At 39.2% G+C, this 22,551-nt stretch overlaps 1 protein-coding gene across 6 annotated transcripts in view; it reads right to left on the bottom strand.

The window, feature by feature from the left end:
• Positions 1–21,662, bottom strand: part of OSBPL9 (oxysterol binding protein like 9) — a 170,106-nt gene extending 148,444 nt beyond the window's left edge. For 4 of the 6 annotated variants that reach the window (XM_055401919.2, XM_055401921.2, XM_055401923.2 and 1 more), the window contains exon 1: positions 21,517–21,662. In XM_055401919.2, the coding sequence (XP_055257894.1) occupies positions 21,517–21,627 (111 nt within the window). In that variant the 5' untranslated portion in view covers positions 21,628–21,662. Of the gene's footprint in view, positions 1–12,517; positions 12,637–16,272; positions 16,322–21,516 lie in introns of all 6 variants that reach the window. The other 2 variants (XM_088835287.1, XM_055401920.2) reach the window with 2 other exon arrangements.
• Between the last annotated feature and the right edge of the window lie 889 nt (positions 21,663–22,551).

The raw sequence follows: 22,551 nt of genomic DNA, 5'->3' as shown, positions 1-22,551 counted from the left end.
TTATCCAGGACTGATCAGGAAAAGTGAAATTGTTAGTCACTCAGTTTTGTCCAACTCTTTGTAACCTCATGGACTGTAGCTCGGGCCAGGTTCCTCTGTCCATGGAATTCTCCAAGTAAGAATACTGAATTACAGGAAAATAAAATAAAATGTTAAAAAAAAAGACAGAGAGAGAGAAAATACTGGAGTAGGCAGCCATTCCCTTCTCCAGGGGATCTTCCCAACCCAGGGATCAGACCCAGGTCTCCTGCATTGCAGGCAGATTCTCTACCACCTGAGCCACGAGGGAAGCTCTGGGACTGACATATGTTAAGCCATTAAACAAGCCTCAATATACCCAGCAAGGATCTCATTCAAATATGAAGGAGAAATCAAAAGCTTTACAGACAAGCAAAAGCTGAGGGAATTCAGCATCACCAAACCAGCTCTCCAACAAATGCTAAAGGATCTTCTATAGACAGGATACACAGAAAGAGTGTATAAACTTGAACCCAAAGCAATAAAGAAAATGGCTACGGGATCGTACTTATCAATAATTACCTTAAACGTAAATGGGTTGAAATTTTCAAAAAGGCTAGGAAACAATTCTCATAGCCATCTATAGTTCAGTGTTGAGTTCATGAATAGTTTTTAAAGTTTGGGACAAACTGTAGTATTTGCTATTTGAAGTACTATTTGTAATTGGCATATTACGATGTAACATTGGTCTTCATTTCCATCTTAAAACGCCTAAAATGCCTAACAGGTTTTTAGATTTGTGAATTTTAGTTGAAATGTATTTTACAATGTTACTAAACCTGCAGAAATATTGAAATATTTCAGAGAACTTATTCACTGTACATTTAATTTATTTTATTTATAAAAGTTATGAACTGTAGAAAGTATTACTTGTTGGGTCAAATGCTTGTTGCTTCAAATGCTTGTTGCATTTGAAGTGCTAGTTACAAGAAAATCAAATACCTTCAATGTATAAATGCTATTAAGTTTTTAAAGGACTCTGGAGTATAAGTAAGTTTGTTTAAAGAAATTTAGTCTGTTCAACTTGAAAAAAATAAATAAAATTGGAAAAAATAAATAAATAAATAAACAAGCCTCAATAAATTTAAAAGAACATAAATAAAACAAAGTATGTTCTTTGACCAGAACAGATTAAAAGGAGCACTCAATAATAGAAGGAAATTTGGGAAATACACAAATAGGTAGAAATTAAATGATACTCCTAAACAATTAATGGCTCAAAGAAAAAATAACAAGGGAAATTTGAAAATACTTCAGATGAATGAAAATCAATATTCATTACTGATTATTGAGGAATATTCCCCATCATTCATCCCTCAAGTTTTACACTACAGATAACTCCCACATCTCCCACTCCCCATTACAGAAGGCCTCAGTTGAGCAGTGGCAGGTGGCACTAGTGGTAAAGAACCTGCCTGCCAATGCAGGAGACGTAAGGGATGCAGGTTCGATCCCTGGGTTGGGAAGATTTTCTGCAGGAGGGCATGGCAACCCACTCTAGTATTTCTGCCTGGAGAATCCCCATGGACAGAGGAGCGTGGCGGATTACAGTCCATAGGGTCACAAACAGTCAGATACGACTGAAGTGACTTAGCACACATACATGCACATACTACAGATAGAGACTTTGTTGTTTAGTCAACCAAGTTCTGTCTGACTCTTTGCAACTCCATGGACTGCAGTACATCTGTCCTTCTCCCCTGCTCTTCACTATCTCCCGGAGTTTGCTCAGATTCATGTCCATTTATTCAGAGATGCTATCTAACCATCTCATCCTCTGCTGCCCCCTTCTCCTCTTGCCCTCAATTTTTCCCAGCATCAGGGTCTTTTCCAATGAATTCGTTCTTCACATCAGGTGGATAGAGCTTTAGGAAAACATACAGAATCAGTATACAAGGGGACAATGATGTCTGGAGTCCTTCCAAGATCCTGGAAGATGACTGCCTTCCTTTAAAAAAAACAGACACAGAACAGAGATATATACAAGATCATCTTTAAGAGCTGGAACAGCGTGGAGGTAATTATACTAATTATGACATTATACTAAGTATAGAAAGTATTAATAGTAATAGAACTACAGTAGGAAGGTCAGAAATAGAACCAGAAATAGGTATGTCTCTAATGCAGAGATATTGCATCTAGATACCAAAGTCTGATGCCATTAAATATCTACAGCTCCCTTTGGCCTGCTTCTGCATATAAATTTGGCATCCCATATAGCTTGCTTTCAGAGACTGTATTAATGTACATGTTAGATAGCCTAAATATGCAGTCTCCTTAACAATTATATTTCTTGTTATGAACTAACCAATTTGAATATTAGTTTATGCAATAGTGACCACAATGTAAATACATTTAATGAATATTATTACATGTTAAACACTGTCATAAACTTTAGTTTTTTGTTAACATTTACTGAACTCTTAGATCTGATAGACAGAGTACCTGATGAACTACGGATGGATGTTCATGACACTGTACAAGAGACAGGGATCATGACTATCCCCAAGAAAAAGAAATGCAAAAAAGCAAAATGGCTGTCTGAGGGGGCCTTACAAATAGTTGTGAAAAGAAGAGAAACAAAAAGCAAAGAAGAAAAGTAAAGATATACTCACTAGAATGCAGAGTTCCAAAGAATAGCAAGGAGAGATAAGAAAGCCTTCCTCAGTGATCATTGCAAAGAAATAGAGGAAAACAATAGAATGGGAAAGACTAGAGATCTCTTCAAGAAAATTAGAGATACCAAGGGAACATTACATGCAAAGATGGGCTCAGTAAAGGACAGAAATGGTATGGACCTAACAGAAGCAGAAGATATTAAGAAGAGGTGGCAAGAATACACAGAAGAACTATACAAAAAAGATCTTCATGACCCAGATAATCACGATGGTGTGACCACTCACCTAAGCCAAACATCCTGGAAAGTGAAGTCAAGTGGGCCTTAGGAAGCATCACTATGAACAAAGCTAGTGGAGGTGATGGAATTCCAGTTGGGCTATTTCAAATCCTTAAAGATGATGTTGTGAAAGTACTGCACTCAATATGCCAGCAAATTTGGAAAACTCAGCAGTGACAACAGGACTGGAAAAGGTCAGTCTTCATTCCAACCCCAAAGAAAAGCAATGCCAAAGAATGCTCAAACTACCGCACAATTGCACTCATCTCACATGTTAATAAAGTAATGCTCAAAATTCTCCAAGCCAGGCTTCAGCAATACATGAACCGTGAACGTCCAGGTGTTGAAGCTGGTTTTAGAAAAGGCAGAGGAACCAGAGATCAAATTGCCAACATCCGCTGGATCACTGAAAAAGCAAGAGAGTTCCAGAAAAACATCTATTTCTGCTTTATTGACTATGCCAAAGCCTTTGACTGTGTGGATCACAACAAACTGTGGAAAATTCTGAAAGAGATGGGAACAGCAGACCACCTGACCTGCCTCTTGAGAAACCTGTATGCAGGTCAGGAAGCAACAGTTAGAACTGGACATGGAACAACAGACTGGTTCCAAATAGGAAAAGGAGTACGTCAAGGCTGTATATTGTCACCTTGCTTACTTAACTTATATGCAGAATACATCATGAGAAACACTGGGCTGGAAGAAGCACAAGCTGGAATCAAGATTGCCAGGAGAAATATCAATAATCTCAGATGTGCAGATGACACTACCCTTATGGCAGAAAGTGAAGAAGAACTAAAAAGCCTCTTGATGAAAGTGAAAGAGGAGAGTTAAAAAATTGGCTTAGAGTTCAACATTCAGAAAACTAAGATCATGGCATCTGGTCCCATCACTCCAAGGCAAATAGATGGGGAAACAGTAGAAACAGTGGCTGACTTTATTTTGGGTGGCTCCAAAATCACTGCAGATGGTGATCATTGTCTAAAATTAAAAGACGCTTACTCCTTAGAAGGAAAGTTATGACCAACCTAGACAATATACTAAAAAGCAGAGACATTACTTTGTCAACAAAGGTCCGTCTACTCAGGGCTATGGTTTTCCAGTGGTCATGTATGGATGTGAGAGTTGGACTATAAAGAAAGCTGAGCGCCGAAGAATTGATGCTTTTGAACTGTGGCGTTGGAGAAGACTCTTGAGAGTCCCTTGGACTGCAAGGAGATCCAGCCAGTCCATTCTAAAGGAGATCGATCCTGGGTGTTCATTGGAAGGACTGATGCTGAAGCTGAAACTCCTATACTTCGGCCACCTGATACGAAAAGCTCACTCTTTTGAAAAGACCCTGATGCTGGGAAAGATTGAGGGCAGGAGGAGAAGGGGACGACACAGGATGAGATGGTTGGATGGCCTCACCGACTCAACAGACATGAGTTTGGGTAAACTCTAGGAGTTGGTGATGGACAGGGAGGCCTGGCGTGCTGTGATTCATGGGGTAGCAAAAAATCAAACACGACTGAGAGACTGAACTGAACTCTTATAATACTGGGTTAGTGCTTTAAACACAATTAAATACAATTTTATTTACTTCTCACACCAATCTAATGATATAGGTTCTTTTATTATACCCATTTTATAATTGAGAAAATAAAGGCTCAGAAAAGCGTAAGTTACTTGCCTATAGATTCACAGATAACAGATAGGTAGAGAGGATTCCAAACCAGGTCTGATTCTAAAGGTTATGCATTTCTACCACAGTTACTACAGATCTAGTTAACTTAAGTCTCCTTTCAAAGTTTCTCTGAGCCACAAAGGCTATGTGTCAAATCAGCGATCCTTCTGACTTCATTAGTGCAAATATCACCCCACAAAGCAGTGCTTCAGAGGGTGGTACCCCTGCCTTCTAAACTACTCCCAGCATATAAACCCTAGGTCATTAGACCACAGATAGAGGTCCACATCCCTTATCTGAGATTTCTGGATCAAATGTGCTTTAAAATTCAGAATTTTCAAAAAGTAACATACATATAGTACATAAACTGTCACATACCTGCAACAGAGTCTGGAATATCAAGCACTTAATTAATTTCACAATCAAGCATACTAATATTTTGGTAGTACAACATATATTTATACTAAGTATAATACAGATTATAATTAACCACACAGTTCAAGGCAGGCTTTCCTTTCAAATGAGAATGTAATACATTTAGAAGAAAAATCTTCTGGAATTCAGAGACTCAGGGATTTCTGAACTACAGGAAAAGGACTGGAGACTTGTATTTTGATCTGTGATCTCTTAAATTGTAAAGTCCCAGGTCTTTTACTATTTCTTAAAAAGGATAATTTTCCCTGGTGGCCAAGAGGTTAAAGCATCTGCCAGCAATGTGGGAGATCCGGGTTCGATCCCTGGGTTGGGAAAATCCCCTGAAGAAGGAAATGGCAACCCACTCCAGTATTCTCACCTGGAGAATTTCATGGAGGGAGAAGCCTGGTAGGCTACAGTCCACGGGGTCGCAAAGAGTTGGACACGACTGAGTGACGTCACTTATCTTCAAGTCAAAAATTCAAGTCAACAGATCAGTGATGAGAACCACTTTCACAGGGTTTAATTAAGCACAACTCTGATGACGGGGATTTCTGCATCCTTTCTAAGAAAACTTAACTATAACATAAAATACTAAATAGTAACCTAAGTGCTACAAATTACTTAGCATGTCAATATATACTGAACCTCAATGTATAGTTTCTATTTTTGTTTTGTTCCTCAAAATCAGTTCAGTTCAGTCACTTAGTTGTGTCCAACTCTTTGCGATCCCACGGACTGCAGCACTCAAGGCTTCCCTGTCTATCATCAAGTCCCAGAATTTGCTCAAACTCAAGTCCATCGAGTTGCTGAAGCCATCCAACTACATCGACCTTGTCGTACTCCTTGCTCAATTTGTAACCAGTCTATTGTTCCATGTCCAGTTCTAACTGTTGCTTCTTGATCTGCATACAGATTTCTCAGGAGGCAGGTAAGGTGGTCTGCCTTTAAGAATTCTTTAAGAATTTTCCAGTTTGTTGTGATCCACACAAAGGCGTTGGTATAGTCAAGAAAGCTGAAGTAGATGTTTTTCTGGAATTGTCTTGTTTTTTCTATGATCCAACGGTTATTGGCAATTTATCTCTGGTTCCTCTGCCTTTACTAAATCCAGCTTGAACATCTGGAAGTTCTCAGTTCACATACTGTTGAAGCCTAGCTTGGAGAATTTTAAGCATTACTTTGCTAGAGTGTGAAATGAGTGCAATTGTGCGGTAGTTTGAGCATTCTTTGGCATTGCCTTTCTTTGGGATTGGAATGAAAACTGACCTTTCCAGTACTGTGGCCACTGCGAAGTTTTCCAAATTTGCTGGCATATTGAGTGCAGCACTTTAACAGCATCTTCTTTTAGGACTTGAAGTAGCTCAGCTGGAATTCCATTACCTCCACTAACTTTGTTTATAGTGACAGTTCCTAAGGCCCACTTGACTTTGGACTCCAGGATGTCGGCTCTAGGTGAGTGATCATGCCACCATGATTATCTGGGTCATGAACATCTTTTTTGTATAGTTCTTCTGTGTATTCTTCCACCTCTTCTTAATATCTTCTGCTTCTGTTAGGTCCATACCATTTCTGTCCTTTATTGTGCCCATCTTTGCATGAAATGTTTCCTTGGAATCTCTTAATTTTTTTTGAAGAGATCTCTAGTCTTTCCCATTCTATTGTTTTCCTCTATTTCTTTGCACTGATCGCTGAGGAAGGCTTTCTTAATCTCTCCTTGCTCTTCTTCGCAACTCTGCATTCAGATGGGTATCTTTTCTTTTCTCCTTTGCCTTTCATGTCTCTTCTTTTCTCAGCTATTTGTAAGACCTCCTCAGACAACCATTTTGCCTTTTTGAATTTCTGTTTCTTGGGGATGGTCCTGATCACTGCCTCCTGTACAATGTCACGAATCTCTGTCCATAGTTCTTTAGGCACTCTATCAGATCTAATCCCTTGAATTTATTTGTCACTTGCACTGTAGAATCGTAAAGGATTTGATTTAGGTCATGCCTCAATGGTCTAGTGGTTCTCCCTACTTTCTTCAATTTAAATCTGAATTTTATACTGCCTAAATACTAAATAATGATTAATGTTATTTCACAAAAAAATGACTGAAGGAAATGATAGGGGTGTGTTAAACTCCAGGGAGTTTATGCTGTTTATTTAGTACTTCTCGCACCAAACTGTATAGTGATAATCCATTATTATCATTCAACTTCTTTTTTCCATCAAAAATTGCCCAAGAGCGTTGGAGCCCAAGAGTCTCCTTATTTGGAAAAGACTAAGTCAGGGCCCTAGACAGTAAGATCATGAAAAGATGAAAAACAAGAACAGAACTAGAAAAATTTAAAGATGGGAAAATTTGTTCAACACCTAAAATAATCTGGTTAGCAAGAACAATAGCCAGAACCACAGATACTTGAACTCTCAGTCCTAATTCTAAGACTCATCCTACAGGCCTCAATTTAGAATAAGGTTATGCTACAAAAGCTCCTTGTTCTGATTTGGAATTTAGAACCCAGAAAAAATTGTTTAGAAACTGCTGAAAATGGTCCCCAAATTAGCTAAGAAAAGCACTCAAAATACAGCATGTGATCAAAAGATAGGGGCAAGTTGTTATAAATTCAAACACTGCCTAAAAAATTATTTTCTTCAAGAATTTCTTTTAGATGTTGTTGCTTAAGGAAAAGCAGGACTATAAGGAAGGATAAGGAAGTAGGTCAAGAATTCAAGAACTATGCCAAAGGGCTTACGAGACTGTCAAGGACTTGATTAGTTAATGATCTATGCTAAACATTTTACTTTTATAAATGGGGCGGAGCAGGGGAGAAACACTTTTTTTTTTTTTTGAGAAACACTTTTTAAAAGGCAATTTAAAAACACTCATTCTAAACAGACTTGTGATTGCCAAGGGGGAGAGGGGTTGGGGAGGGATGGCTTGGGAATTTGGGGTTAGCAGATGCAAACTATTATATACAGAATGAATAAACAACAAAATCCTACTGTATAGCACAGGGAGCTACATTGAGTATCTTGTGATAAACCATAATGGAAAAGAATATGTTAAAAAGTGTATATACATATATATATATAACTGAATCACTTTGGGTACAGTAGAGACTGGCACAATATTGTAAATCAACTATAATTCAGTAGTAAATAAAACTTTAAAAAGTGCTTCAAAGAATAAAAACACTCATTCTTTATATTAGGTCTAATTTTACTTCAGAATTGCTGTTGCTGTTCAGTTGCTCAGTAGTGTCCAACTCTTTGCAATGGGTTTAAAAAAAAATGAAGGCAGAAGAGTTAAAATGCAAGCACAAAACAGTGGGTCGGTCACACAACATATCACCTATCTGAAATGTACATTTCATCCTCTTCTGGGTGACAAAAATTTCAAAGGAGAATTATGTTCAAGAATCTGCCACTATCTTTCTGTGGTCATGTTTTGTGAATATAAAAATCTCATTACTCAACAAATTCTAAGACTTAGTATCTGCTCCTCCTTTCCCTTCTCTAGGAGGCTTTCACTTTACTGGAATGGAAAGAGAGTTTTTCATTCATCCTCGGCGTTTCAAAGAGAACAATCTAAGTCCCTGTCTTAAACAACTTAGATGTAAAAGGACTCAGCACTTTTTAATGATTAATCAATGCAGTCTGTACTTTAGAATAGCCTATGCAGAAGGTTTGGGAGAAGGAAATGGCAACCCACTCCAGTATTCTTGCCTAGAGAATCCCGTGGACAAAGGAACCTGGTGGGCTGCTGTCCATAGGGTCACACAGAGTCAGACACAACTGAAGCGATTTAGCATGTATGCATGCATTGGAGAAGGAAATGGCAACCCACTCCAGTATTCTTGCCTGGAGAATCCCAAGGACAGAGGAGCCTGGTGGGCTGCCATCTATGGTGTCGCACAGAGTCGGACACGACTGAAGCTACTTAGCAGCAGCAGCATGCAGAAAGTTTATTTCACTGTGATAATGATGTAACTCAGTTACCACCTATAAGCAGACTAGTGATAACTTGGGTTTGTCATTTTAAAATATCAACACTAGCACAATTCAGTATCTATAGAGAGAACATTCTATCCGGAGTTAGAAGACTGAATCACATACAGAGAAACTACTGTGATTTTTTAAGTCTCAATTTCTCCATGTGTAAAGGAAGTAATATATAAACTACTTCACCTGTTGCTCATTCCATAAATATTTACTGAATACTCAGTAAGTGCCAAGCATTGCCCTAGATGCTAAAGATAAAATGATGAAGATAAGTCTCTGTTCTCACAGTGCTTACATTCCAGAGGAGGGAAACAGACACTAAACAAGAAAAACAAAATAAGTTTAGCAGCTAACAATAAGTGTTATGAAAAAATACATCAAGACCAGTGTGCTACACCAAGGAAACCAGAATTGAAAGAGACACATGTACCCCAATGTTCATCATAGCACTGTTTACAATAGCCAGGACATGGAAGCAACCTAGATGTTCATCAGCAGACAAATGGATAAGAAAACTGTGGTACATATACAAAATGGAATATTACTCAGCCATTAAAAAGAATGCATTTGAATCAGTTTTAATGAGGTGGATGAAACTGGAGCCTATTATACAGACTGAAGTAAGTCAGAAAGAAAACCACCAATACAGTATACTAACGCATATATATGGAATTTAGAAAGATGGTTAACAATGACCCTATATGCGAGACAGCAAAAGAGACACAGATGTAAAGAACAGTCTTTTGGACTCTGTGGGAGAAGGCAAGGGTGGGATGATTTGAGAGGGTAGCGTTGAAACGTGTATATTATCATATGTGAAGCAGATCACCGGTCCAGGTTCGATGCATGAGACAGGGTGCTCGGGGCTGGTACACTGGGATGACCCAGGGGATGGGATGGGGAGGAAGGTGGGAGGGGGGTTTCTGGATGGGAAACACATGTGCGCCTGTGGCTGATTCAGGTGGATGTATGGCAAAAACCGCTACAATATTGTAAAATAATTAGCCTCCAATTAAAATAATTTTTTTAATAAAATAAGCTTATATTCTAGACCATCAAGTTAAAAAAAAAAAGACCAGTGTGCTAGTGCTAGTGACTGACAGTGATGTATACTTTAGACAGGTTGTTAAGGAAAGGCTTCTCTGAGCAGTGATGCCTAAATGAAGACCTGAATAACAAGAAGGGAATCAGGCATGCTACAGCCATGGGATAGTATCAGTCCAAGAAGCCAGAAAATATACACAAAGACTCTGAGATAGGAACAAGCTTGAGGTGTCCAAGGAACAGGGGAAAAAAACAGCTACAGTGGATATAGTAGTGAGCAAAATGTTTACTGTAGAAAGTTAAATGGAGAAAGATCACAAGGCCATTAGTTCCGTTCAGTTGCTCAGTCGTGTCCAACTCTGCAACCCCATGGACCACAGCATGCCAGGCCTCCCTGTACATCACCAACTCCCAGAGTTCACCCAAGCTCATGTCCATTGAGTCGGTGATGCCATCCAACCATCTCATCCTCTGTCATCCCCTTTTACTGCCCTCAATCATTCCCAGCATCAGGGTCTTTTCAAATGAGTCAGTTCTTCGCATCAGGTGGCCAAAGTACTGGAGTTTCAGCCTCAACATCAGTCCTTCCAATGAACACTCAGGACTGATCTCCTTTAGGATGGACTGGTTGGATCTCCTTGCAGTCCAAGGGACTCTCAAGAGTCTTCTCCAACACCACACTTCAAAAGCATCAATTCTTCGGTGCTTACAAGGCCGTAAGTCACAGTAAAGAGTTTGAATTTTTTTTTCCTATAGTCACTAAAGAATTTTAAGCAGGGGGAAAAACATGATCTTCCTTTTCCTTTTTTTAAAAGATCACTTGGGCTACTAATAGAAAATGGACTTTAGAGAGCAAAAAGGAAACAAAGAGAACCCAGGAAGTTTTTGCACCAGACCCCAGTGGTTTATATGCTATAGTGGTAGCAAGGAAAAATGGAACAGGTTATGAGGCTTAATGAAGCAATACATTTGACAAAAATAGAAAATACCTACAACAGTGATTAATATAGTAGAGGCTTATGGCACACTGCATTTTCCAAAAATGGCCTATAATAGTATTTCTCATCCTACAAGCTCTTCTAGAACTTTGTCACTCCCTCATTAAAAAGTGGAGTCTTCTGTTTGTGGGTGGGTTTTTGAACTGCCCTTAATCAAGTAGACTGGGTCCTATCCAGCTGAGCAGAACTATGGGAGATAATACAGATTATTATACATTGTCTTCCTGCATCACAGACAGGATAGGAATCTTAATCTCCCAAAGCCAGATGACTGAGATCTCATTAAGTAAGGATGAAGGAAAAATGATATCCTTTGCTCATTTTGCTACTTTAAGAAATACAATGAAAAATGGTACAACAAATTATATAGAAAATTTTTTAATAAAAAGCTTCTGGGTTGTAGAATATTATATATATAATGATTCCATTTGTACAGAATATACATAAAGGTGTATTTATGCATACAGTTGTTAGGAAAGCTATTCTCCAAAACACACATAGTAGGATTTCAGGTAGTACTTTCCTTCTTTCTATTTTACATATTTTTTAAAATTTCTTTTAAAATTAAGAATATATTACATCTCTTCAAGAACAATGAAACTACCTTTTTGAAATTTAAAGAGTAATAATGTCAAATTCTGCCGAGACAGTGCTATTAAAATAAAAAGTTAAAAGCACCCACTGGGTTGAACAACGAAGTTTTCATTGGAGACGTGCTAGGATATTCAGTGAAATTTGTTGGAGGTAAAAACAGATTGCTGTACAGTAAATGCATGAATAAAGACGGACAATGTAGAAGACTCTTTCAATAGGTTTCTCTAACTTGAAGAAGAGAGGTGAAGATGGTTTTTCCAGGGAGACAAAGAATTAGCAGAGATATTTTTCAACTTGAGAAAGATATAGCCCAAGTTAATTTGTTAATGAAAAAGTCAGTATATCCTAAAATTCATACAGAAATTCAACGAACCCAGAATAGCCAAAACAATCTTGAGAAAGAACAAAGTTGAAGGGCTTACACTTTCCAACTTCAAAATGAATTATACCAAAAAAATGAAAAGCAACAGGCAATCCCAAAATGTATTCAAATTTTCCATATGAAATTGTTACAACTATGGTGTTACATTGCAAAATAAATATTCTTAAACAACAAAAGTCTGTACATAGAAAGTAGAAGAAGACACATGGGCGAGAGGAAGGAAAAAGGAGAAAAACCTATAGACTGAGATCCTCTAAAAATCTGCAAGCAGATGGAATCCAGAACACCCAAGGACTGGTGTTGTTGCTTAATTGCTAAGCTGTGTCTGACGCTTTTTGAAACCCATGGACTGTAACTTGGCAGGCTCCTCTGTCCATGGGGTTTCCCAGGCAGAAATATTACAGTGGGTTGTCATTTCCTTCTCCAGGGGATCTTCTCAACCCAGGGACTGAACCTGCATCTCTTGCATTGGAAAGGGGGATTCTTTACCACTGAGCCACCAGGAAAGCCCACCCAAGGATTACCTCTTCCGTTATGACAGGGAGGCAGGGAAGGATAGGCAGGCACCAATAGGTGGCAGTACAAGGAGTTGAGAGTGTTCCCACCAAATGAACTCTATTGTCTCTGGGAAGCATGGTATCATCTATGAGAGATGGAGGAAAGAGGAAGATTAAGAAACTAGAGACAGCTGCCAGAATGACAAACCAAATATTCATCCAATATTTCATTTGTCCACCTGTGCCATAAGAGTAATGCTGAAATAAAATAAATTCAATTATATAAGCAGACAATCTTAGCATGAAAGTTCAATGTGAAAAAACTCCTGGAATCAGAATATTAACATTCATAATAACATTCGTCATGTGAATGGGAAAAAATTAATTTTTAATACCTCAAAATACTTTTCCCAAATATGATTTCATTTATATGATTCCATGTATCACGTAAACTTAACTTTCACAAAAAAAGTAAAAATTTTTTTAAGTTTAAATTAGTCTAAGATGATTATCCTTTACAATACAGTAAATAAGAAGAAAAAGACTGGGCTGGCCATTTGTTTTTCTCTATAAGCAGTAAAAGGAAATAGGTCTTTAATCTAAATCTCTTGAGCATTGTTCTAGCTAGCTTTGACTGGCATTATATAACTAGTTGAAAACCTAATCCTAGACAACTGCCACATATAAGAGTGGCATATTTAAGAATAGCTCTACTTTCTATCCTTCTACAAATTACTATCAACAAAACTGCCTGCAATAAAGAAGAACTGACTGACTGTCTGATATAACACACTAACCAAAAGATCCCACACAGTTCTATAGGCTAAGGATGATTAAAACAAAAGCCACTGTTACTAATATAAGCTTAATCAGGTTTTACATAAGCCATAAACATATTTGCTATCAGTATATTCTACAAAACTTACAAGGCTGTATAAGTAATGATTCCAAAATAACCTTCTACATCACATCTCTTAGTTTAAAGGGCCTTGGACATTCCATTCACTATGAGAATGATGTGCTATATTTATAGAGCTTGAAAATTATAATGCTAGTAGTACTATCAGGGAGTCTGCAAGCTTGCTGTACAGGTAAAAAATGCAATAGAGAGACTTCCCTTGCGGTCCAGTGGTTAAAACACCACACTTTACACTGCAGAGGGTGCAGCTTTCATCCCTAGTTGAAGAACTAAGATCCCACATGCCATGCACAGCGCAGCCAAAAAAAAAAAATCAAAAAAGAGAAAAACTAAGGCTGACTAGGGTATTCAAGGAAACCACAAGACATAAAATTTCCACATAATTCTCTTCAGGGCATTTAGGTTAGGTACAATTTTTCTTGTGTTCCTTTTGCAATTCTAAAGCTATTTTATTAATTTGGATTATTAATATATACCATATAAGCTTAATAAAAAACATATTTGATATAATCAAGAAGTTTATTTACAAAAGTATAAATTCACTTTTAAATGCTTGATGGGAGTGGTGCTGATACATTTCTAGGAGAATCTGAGATTCCCTCTTTTACATCTTTGCAAGAAAAACACATATATTTAAGCTCTTCAAAAACCTAAAATCCAAGAATTAGATGAGCGATTTTATCACCTTCCAGACATTGCTAAGGACTGTCAAGTAATATTTAAATGTGTTCAGATTACCAGTGGTTTTGAAATGCAAAGTCACTATGAGTCTCTTCCAGCTAGCATGTTAACAGCAAAACACATCATTTCTCCAACGATTCCTTTTAAAGAAAACCTTGAGTGACCCCGACAACTTACTAACTCACTATTTCTAACTTTTCTCTCTGAAATGTCATAAAGACAATACAAAACAAGAAAGAATGATAAATACTTACAGGTCATGACTGAACAAAACATATTTTATAATCTCAACTAGCTCCTCTTACAACCTGGTTAATTTCAATGTGACCCTAGTTATTCCTTTTTCCAGTTCCCATGGCCACTGATCTAAATCTTTACTACATTCCTTAAATCTTAACTCTACTCTCATCTTTAATAAGTACCCTGCTTCTCATCCCTAAAACATTTAAGCATACTCCTACCTTAGAAACTCTTTCCTCTCAGTTCCATATTCCTTTGTCCCTCTTTCACAATGAAACACCTTGAGCAATCTACACTCATCTTCTCTACTTCTTACCTCCTACTTACTCTTCAAAACACCCTGACTTCCAAACGTCTGACTCCATGGAAACTTCTCTCTTTGAGGGCATCAATAATGTCCAAATTGATCAATCCAATGAGTATTTTAAAGATTTCATCTATTCAATTCTCTCAACAGTATTCAGGCCAGTGCTTTGACTCCACATTCTGGTTTTTCTTGGATATCTCTGGCTGTCCCTTTTCTCTCTTCTGTGCAGGCTCTTTTCTCTACCCAAATCCCTTAGAAACAATTGTGGATGGCTTAAAATCCCTCCCTAAATTGACACTCCTTTCAAAAGGTAGAGGCTAATTCTCTTTCCCATGCCTAAAAGTCCCATCCCCTGTAACATGAACTGAACTTAATGATTCATTTCTACTGAATGGAAGAAGGCAAAATGATGTTCTCAGACCAGGTCAAATAGGCACTTCAGCTTTCTCCTTGCTCTCACTTGGATTACTCCTTCTGGGTGAAGCCAGATAGATGCCCTGTCACGATGACACTCATGTAGCCCAACAGAGAGGTTAGCTAGTGAGAATGAGGCCACCTTCCAGGAGCCAGTAAGGACTAAGGCTTTCTGCCAACAGACATGAGAGTGAGTCATCTTGGAAGCAAATCCTCCAGCTCCAGTCAAGTCTTTCAAATGACTGCAGACAAAGCCAATGTCTTGACTGCAATTTCATGAGAGACCCTGAGCCTAAAGTTCTGAGCCACAGATAATAAATGTTTGTTGTTTTAAGTGGCTAAAATCATTATGGGCAATTTGTTATAAAGCAACAGAGACCTAATCCAATGGTGTTTCTCAGTATTCTATCTAAAGCTCTCTATTATTCCCACTCATTCACTCTCTCATCTCTCCATATGTGTAAAGCTAATATCTACAGATAAATATCTGGAGCCCAGATTTTTTCTTAAGTTCCAGACTATGCAATATCTTTACTTCAATTTCAACATGCCCCAAAGCACCCACTGTTCTCCACCCAACCTATACTTACTTTCCCTATCATCATTCATTCAACTAAATCTAAAAACCTGGATTTCATCAAACTCTTCCTCCCCCTTCACTCACATCCAATCACCAAAATCCTGTCAATATGACTTCACTATTTCTCCATAACCAAAGTATTCTTTAAAAAATACAAATTTTACCTGAACCTATTGTTTAATTTTAAAAATCACAGAGAGACAACCAGACATCATGGGCCACTTGATGTACAGGTTCCCCCTGTTCCTAAGAAACCTTCCCTAAGCCAAAATGGCATAAAGCGATGACGCAATTGCCTTAGGACACACCTTGCTAACAGATGCACAAAATAAACTGAGATAAAGTAAAGATGTTCACAGACACAGTTCAAAACTATGGCAGCTTGCTACTATGTATTAATAGTTCCATGCATGCTGAGTCGCTTCAGTTGTGTCTGAGTCTTTGTGACCCTACAGACCTCCAGGCTCCTCTGTCCATGGGATTCTCCAGGCAAGAAAACTGGAGTGGGTTGCCATACCCTTCTTGGGATCCTCCCAACCCAGGGATCGAACCTGCATCTCTTATGTCTCCTGCATTGGCAGGTAGGTTCTTTACCACTAGTGCCACCTGGGAAGCCCATAGGTCCCAGGGAAGGAGCTTACTGATGTCACTCTTGCTGCTTGGGGCGCTCACTGACTCTATAGCAGCTTGCTGCAAAAACAAAAAACTCTGAATGCTATTTTCACTTTTCATGTATTTTCCACAAAAGCAAAAATCCTCTTTGGATTTCTTTTGCTTAGCAAAAACAGGTACTAAATAGGTCTTTTCTAAAAATGAAGTAGGGTAAAGCAAACTATCAGAAAGTGGAGACACTTGTAATATGTTCCACCTACAAAGTATTCCTGCCCAAAGTGGGGGGGTATGCTGAATTTGATTAAGCTTCTAGTTCTAAGTATCAGTTTATAAGAAACATGGAGGATAAAGGAACATATTTAAATACACCACAAGAATACTCTCAGCAAAATCCAAAATGTGGAAAATCTACAGAATAATTTGCTTTCTTCAACAAATGAATGGCAAAGAAAAAGAGGGAGGGAAGACCTACAGAGTAAAAGAGACTCAGTCTTACGTGTGGATCTTGTTTGGAATCCTGACTCAAATAAACCAACTGGTGAGGGGCAGATGTTTGAGAAAAATCAAGGAAATTAAACACTGTAAAACATACTGAAATATTCACAAATGAAATAATAAAGAGATTTGGGATCTGCTTTAAAGTAATCCAGTGGGGTAGGAAGGAGCTATGGGAGTATTAATAAGACAAGATTAGCCATATATTGATAGCTGCACAAGCTGGGTGACAGGAATTCATTTTACTATCATCTTTCGTATATGTTTCAAACAAATTTTGTATTATGAAAGTTTTTTCCACAACAAAACGTGCTTACAACACTCAAGTGACTTTCCACTGCCCTGAGTGAAAAGTTCAGATTCCTTAGCTCAGTTTACCAAGAAAGTCTTTCATCATCTGGCCCCTGCTTCTCCCTCCCTCTCATTGCACTACTGTCCACCTCACAGCCTAAACTCCAGGACTAAGAAGCTCCTTACTCTTGTCTCTTTCAAAAACATCTATTCCCTCTATCTCAAGCAGTTTTCCCTCTCTGCTTACATGGCTAATCTCTACTGACCATTCAGGTCAAAGCAAATCTACCGCTTCAAGGAAATCTCTTCTGATACTCTAAGACAGAGGCAAGCTGCCCACTTGGGTACCTCCCAACATCCTATTCTTCCCCATCACAGCTCTTACTTGATGTACACCCTGGCAGACTCTAGGCATCATGAGAACGTGGACTATTCCTATCTTATTTACCATTTTAACCCCTCTTCTCAGCATAGTGCCTAGCACATAGTACATACTCAATAAACATTTGATAATCAAAAGGTATGAACACCTGCTTTCTAGTCTTCCAACTCCTCACATATCTATATCTCCCTCAATTTTCTTTCCTTTCTTATCTGTCTCTGTGATCATGATTCACATAAATGGTTAGCTGTTTACACTGTGTAGTGTTCCCACATTTATATCCTTATCCCTCCCTGGATAATTCAATTAATAAAAATTCAACTAACAGGGGACTTCCCTGATGGTCCAATGGTTAAGAATCCGCCTGCCAATGCAGGGGACACTGGTTTGCTACCTGGTCCAGAAACTAAGATTCCACATGCCGGGGGGCAACTAAGTTCATGTGCCACAACCACTGAAGGCCTTGCACCCTACAGCCTGTATACGCAACAAGAGAAGCCGCCACAATGAGAAGCCCACACACCACAATTAGAGAAAAGCCCGTGAGAACAACAAAGAACCATGTGCCACAAGGAAGACTCAGTATAGCTCACCCCCAAGTTCAACTAACAAATTCTATGCTATAATCTAACAGATCTTCATCTCCAGGCCTGACCTATGGCTCCAAATACCTTCTGGATTCAATCTCCTATCATCTCCCTACATGCCTTTACATTAAAGAAGCTCAGAAATTCTCAATATCTTCTTAATGGATTTTATGTTCTCAGGTTTCCCAATTTGTGCATATTTCCCACTGCCTGAAATGCCCTTCTTCTCTTCTACCTTTAAGTCTTGGCTCAAATGCCTCGCTAGCCTTTTTTAGGCAATGTTCCCACAGCACTCGATTCTTACTTCTATTGTAGAATTTATCATACTTTTTTGAAATTATGTTTAGGTGTCTACTCTGCAAGATTTTGAGTTCCTTGATGGAAGGGACTCTCTCCTTCATGCTTTGATCGCCAGCATATAAAGTGAAAATGAAAGTTGCTCAGTTGTGTCCGACTATTTGCAACCCCATGAACTATACACTCCATGGAATTCTCCAGGCCGGAATACTGGAGTGGGTAACCTTTCCCTTCTCCAGTGGATCTTCCTGACCCAGGAATCAAATGGGGGTCTCCTGCATTCCAGGCAGATTCTTTACCAACTGAGCTATGAGGGAAGTCCATATATAAAGTGCCTATTAAAAAGTCCCAAATAAATGCTTCCTGAATAAACCACTGTTTCTAATAATTAAAAGACAGGAGCAGACCTGAAAAGGTTGCCTCAATTTATTTTCTAAAGAAGGTGATCAATTTCTCTGTTCCTGTATTAGACAGAATATCTACTAAATGGTTTTTCAAGAACTGAAAATTTACATAATATGAAAATAAAAGAAATGTAAAATAAAAAGACTATTCATTCCCAGAGGACAGGTTAGGGTCTGGGCCCAGGACCAAAAGATCCAGGTGAAGGTCAGGTTTGGGTGAAACTATTTAGTTCACAGCAGTTCCCGTGATCTTTTCCAAAACCCTGAGATTATCTCAATATCAATTTTTGGTATAGGCCAACTCTAAAGCAAGATCAATCTAGTTTTGTTCAGGGTATTCATAGCCACCCTAGAATAGAAAGACCTCCAACTACAGAGCCAGACCAGAGTGCAAGTGATTTTGGAAACAAGGAATAGAGTGACTTGCTATTTACTGCTCTGCTTAAAATGCTGTACAACTATTCAGATAATCTTCCTGGAAGATGCAGCTCCAAGTTATCAGCTGCATGCAGATCATTAAGATGTACCTTCATCCTTCCAAATCCTAATGTACTGAAACAATGTCCAAGTGTACAGAATTCACTGCCAATATTCAATGTGTCTCCTACTTTCTCTTTAAGTGAATACCTATCCTTTTCTCATCTTTACTGGACCTCCTATAATTTGGCATTGAGTATCATCTTATTTTCACAAGATCATTTTATTTTACAATATTTCTCTGTTGTTTTTCTACAAACAAATACTTTAACACCAAAAAATAAGGAAAAAAAAAGAAAAGAAAATTTCTAAACATCCATTAGTGAGAAATACGATACCTCCTTCTACTGGCAAGGATGATGTTTCATAGTTTAATCTCAGAAGGGAGGATAAGTAATGGGAGGGAGAAGAAAGAAGCATAATTTAAAAAGCCATATTTAGACAAAGACAAGGAGAAATTTGCCAAGATATTCAGAAACTGAAAGGGCAAGGAGGCAGAAAAAAGATACGCCAAAGTGAGAAAAACTGGAAAAAAAGATTCTGTCTGGGAGAGGAGTTCCCAAGAACTCCAGCTTGGGGCCCCTCCAGTGTGGCCCTAAATTCAGACCCACACAAATTTGGGATTTGTAGGGTAACTTCATTCCATAGTGCCAATGAAATTACCTTGAATGGGCTGGAAAGGGTCCATGGGGTTTTCTGATTATCACTTCTACTGAAACTTATTATTACTCATCTATCCGAACTATGAGATTTCACAATTCCAGAGTTTTCAGGATACAATGTTCATTTGCCTCTCTTTCATAGCTAGCTAATCTTGGACAATGTATTTAAATTTCATTCAGGTTTGTTTAGTCTTTTCCCCCTTCAAAATTATGTAAAGAAAGGAAGTTAGTGTTGAAAGTTTTTAGTTTTTACTCCTGTAGGTTTGTCTTTAGTAACTCAAAGATTGCATTTTTCTCATTCCTGTAGTGAAAGTGAAGTGTAAAGGAAAAAGAAAGCCAGGTTATTGAGACTCCTGATAACACTGCTTACTGCTAGCTCTATGACCTTGGGCAAATCGCTGAAAAGCCTGGAGCCTCAGATTCCAAAACTGTAAAATGGGGATAATGAATACTTTATTCTGCAGTTATTGTGAGTAAAAAGAATCAAGGGAACCACCTGATTAGAATATAAGCTCCAGAGAAAAGGAATAGTGAATATCTTGAACTTTATTGATTCTCGCTCACATGCAAACGCATGAGCACACACACCCACACACACCTAGCCTAAAGCAATAATAATTAAAACGTAGTGGGCGCTCAATAAATATTTAAATTAACGAAAAAATATCAATACTAGTGTCCCCATTCCTCTCGTTGACATTAATCCTTCTTCCATAATCATAATTTTTTTCCTTCTGTCTTCTATTATTTTCTACAGCTTTCAGGACATTATATTTTGTCGTTTGAAGAGGCTTCCTCCCTCTCATTGGCTATTATTAACTAGACACCATTCAGAGACAGTACCTTTGGAAGTAATTTCTCTAATTCCACCCACCTTCCATTTCTAACGCGTCGGGGGTGGAGCGAGAGTCAGAACATAAGATTCTCAGCAATTCACGGACCTTTCCGACAGTCACTGATTCGTGTTTAAGTACACTGAAGCCCTTAACTCAGCCCTTCCCAGAATATAACTTTCAGGAGACATCGCACTGTCCAGTCTCTCTTCGCTAACAAGAGACTCCTGTGTAGGAAATCCTCCGCTCTCAAAAGTTAAGGCGTCGGTTATGCTGGCCCCCCGCTGAATGGAGGAGAATCCTGTGAAAGAGACACTCAACTTGGGCAGACTGGAGGGATTTCAGAATCCTTCATGTTGAGCAACGGCCAGTCACTTCAGGACCTGGCCAAGCTAGTCAGACCACTGCTCTAAGAAAGCAGCGCTCCTCAATCCCTAGGGGGAAGCTAAGGGGCGCGGCCGTCTACAGGGCCTGGTGGGGGACACTGTCAAGTCCATGATAACATGTGGAAACTGCACAGACCCCGGGACCGAACCCTTCAAGCCACGACTACAACCATCTACCCACCTACAACCGCGCCCCCCTTTACACCCCAACAAATACCGGACCCTAAGAAAAGAACCCCATAAATCATACAACCGGTGCCTACTTATTGGCTGCGCGAGCATCTCCTTCATCCTCATTGGCTATCTGGGGCGCAAAACCCTCCCCTACGAGGGAACCCTCCCGTACGGCGGCACCCCCATCCTAGCAACCTCTACCGGGCTACCAAAAAGCCTGGTCCCCACCTCCACCCAGCAATCGCGACTCCCAAGGCAGCCAGGGCTTTGCCTCCAAGGACTTACTGTGTAGTAGGAGAGCAGCCCTGCATTGTAGTCCAGCACGAACCAACGGTACTGCCAGCCCTTCATTACGTTAGTCCATTTACTCAGCGGCCCTTCCATGATGGACGCCATCTTGGGAGCCGCCAATGACAACAAACGGCCTGACGTCACTCGCCTATAAGGCTTGCAACATTCGGTGGGCGTGGTCATCGCCGACAGGGGCGGGCCCAGGGCGGGGCCAGCAACTGCTTCCCGCCTTGGTGGACTCGCGGACCCACGCCTCCAGCTATAAAACTCAAAAAAACGATTTTCTTTGGGAGTCTGTTGTGTGTAGGACTCCGTGCCCGAAATGTGAAGAATTCAAGCATGAATAATGAAGTTAAAATTACTTATTAACATAGATAATTTTACTGCCCATAATGATACCTTACACATTCAAATAATTTCACATCTGATATTCATTTAAGCAATTATTTCACAAACCCATTCATTTAATAAATAGTTTTTGTTTTGTGCTAGATACTCTTAGGCTTGGGGGTTCAGCAAAAACTTCATGAGACGAACAGGCAATTAAAAAAATAGTAAATTATATAATATATTACAATTTGGTAATTGGGAGACAAATTAAGCAAGTAAAGAGGCAAAGGGTAAGGGGCTGCAATTTTAAGTTCCCAAATTGAGAAGGCCTGAGTCCATTCTAAAGGAGATCAATCCTGGGTGTTCATTGGAAGGACTGATGCTAAAGCTGAAACTCCAATACTTTGGCCACCTCATGCGACGAGTTGACTCATTGGAAAAGACTCTGATGCTGGGAGGGATTGAGGGCAGGAGGAGAAGGGGACGACAGAGAATGAGATGGCTGGATGGCATCACCGACTCTGTGGACATGAGTTTGAGTGAACTCCGGGAGTTGGTGATGGACAGGGAGGCCTGGCGTGCTGTGATTCATGGGGTCGCAAAGAGTCGGACACGACTCAGCGACTGAACTGAACTGAGTGAGAAGGTAACTTTTGAGCAAAGACCTGAAGAAAGTGGAAGGAGGCTGGCAAAGAACAG

This window comes from Moschus berezovskii, chromosome 4 (assembly GCF_049115385.1).
Source record: "Moschus berezovskii isolate FMDL1 chromosome 4, NW_MosBer_1.0, whole genome shotgun sequence".
NCBI classification, from domain to species: Eukaryota; Metazoa; Chordata; class Mammalia; order Artiodactyla; family Moschidae; genus Moschus; species Moschus berezovskii.
Note: the sequence above shows the minus strand (reverse complement) of the source record. Positions and strands in the feature narration are given on the sequence as shown.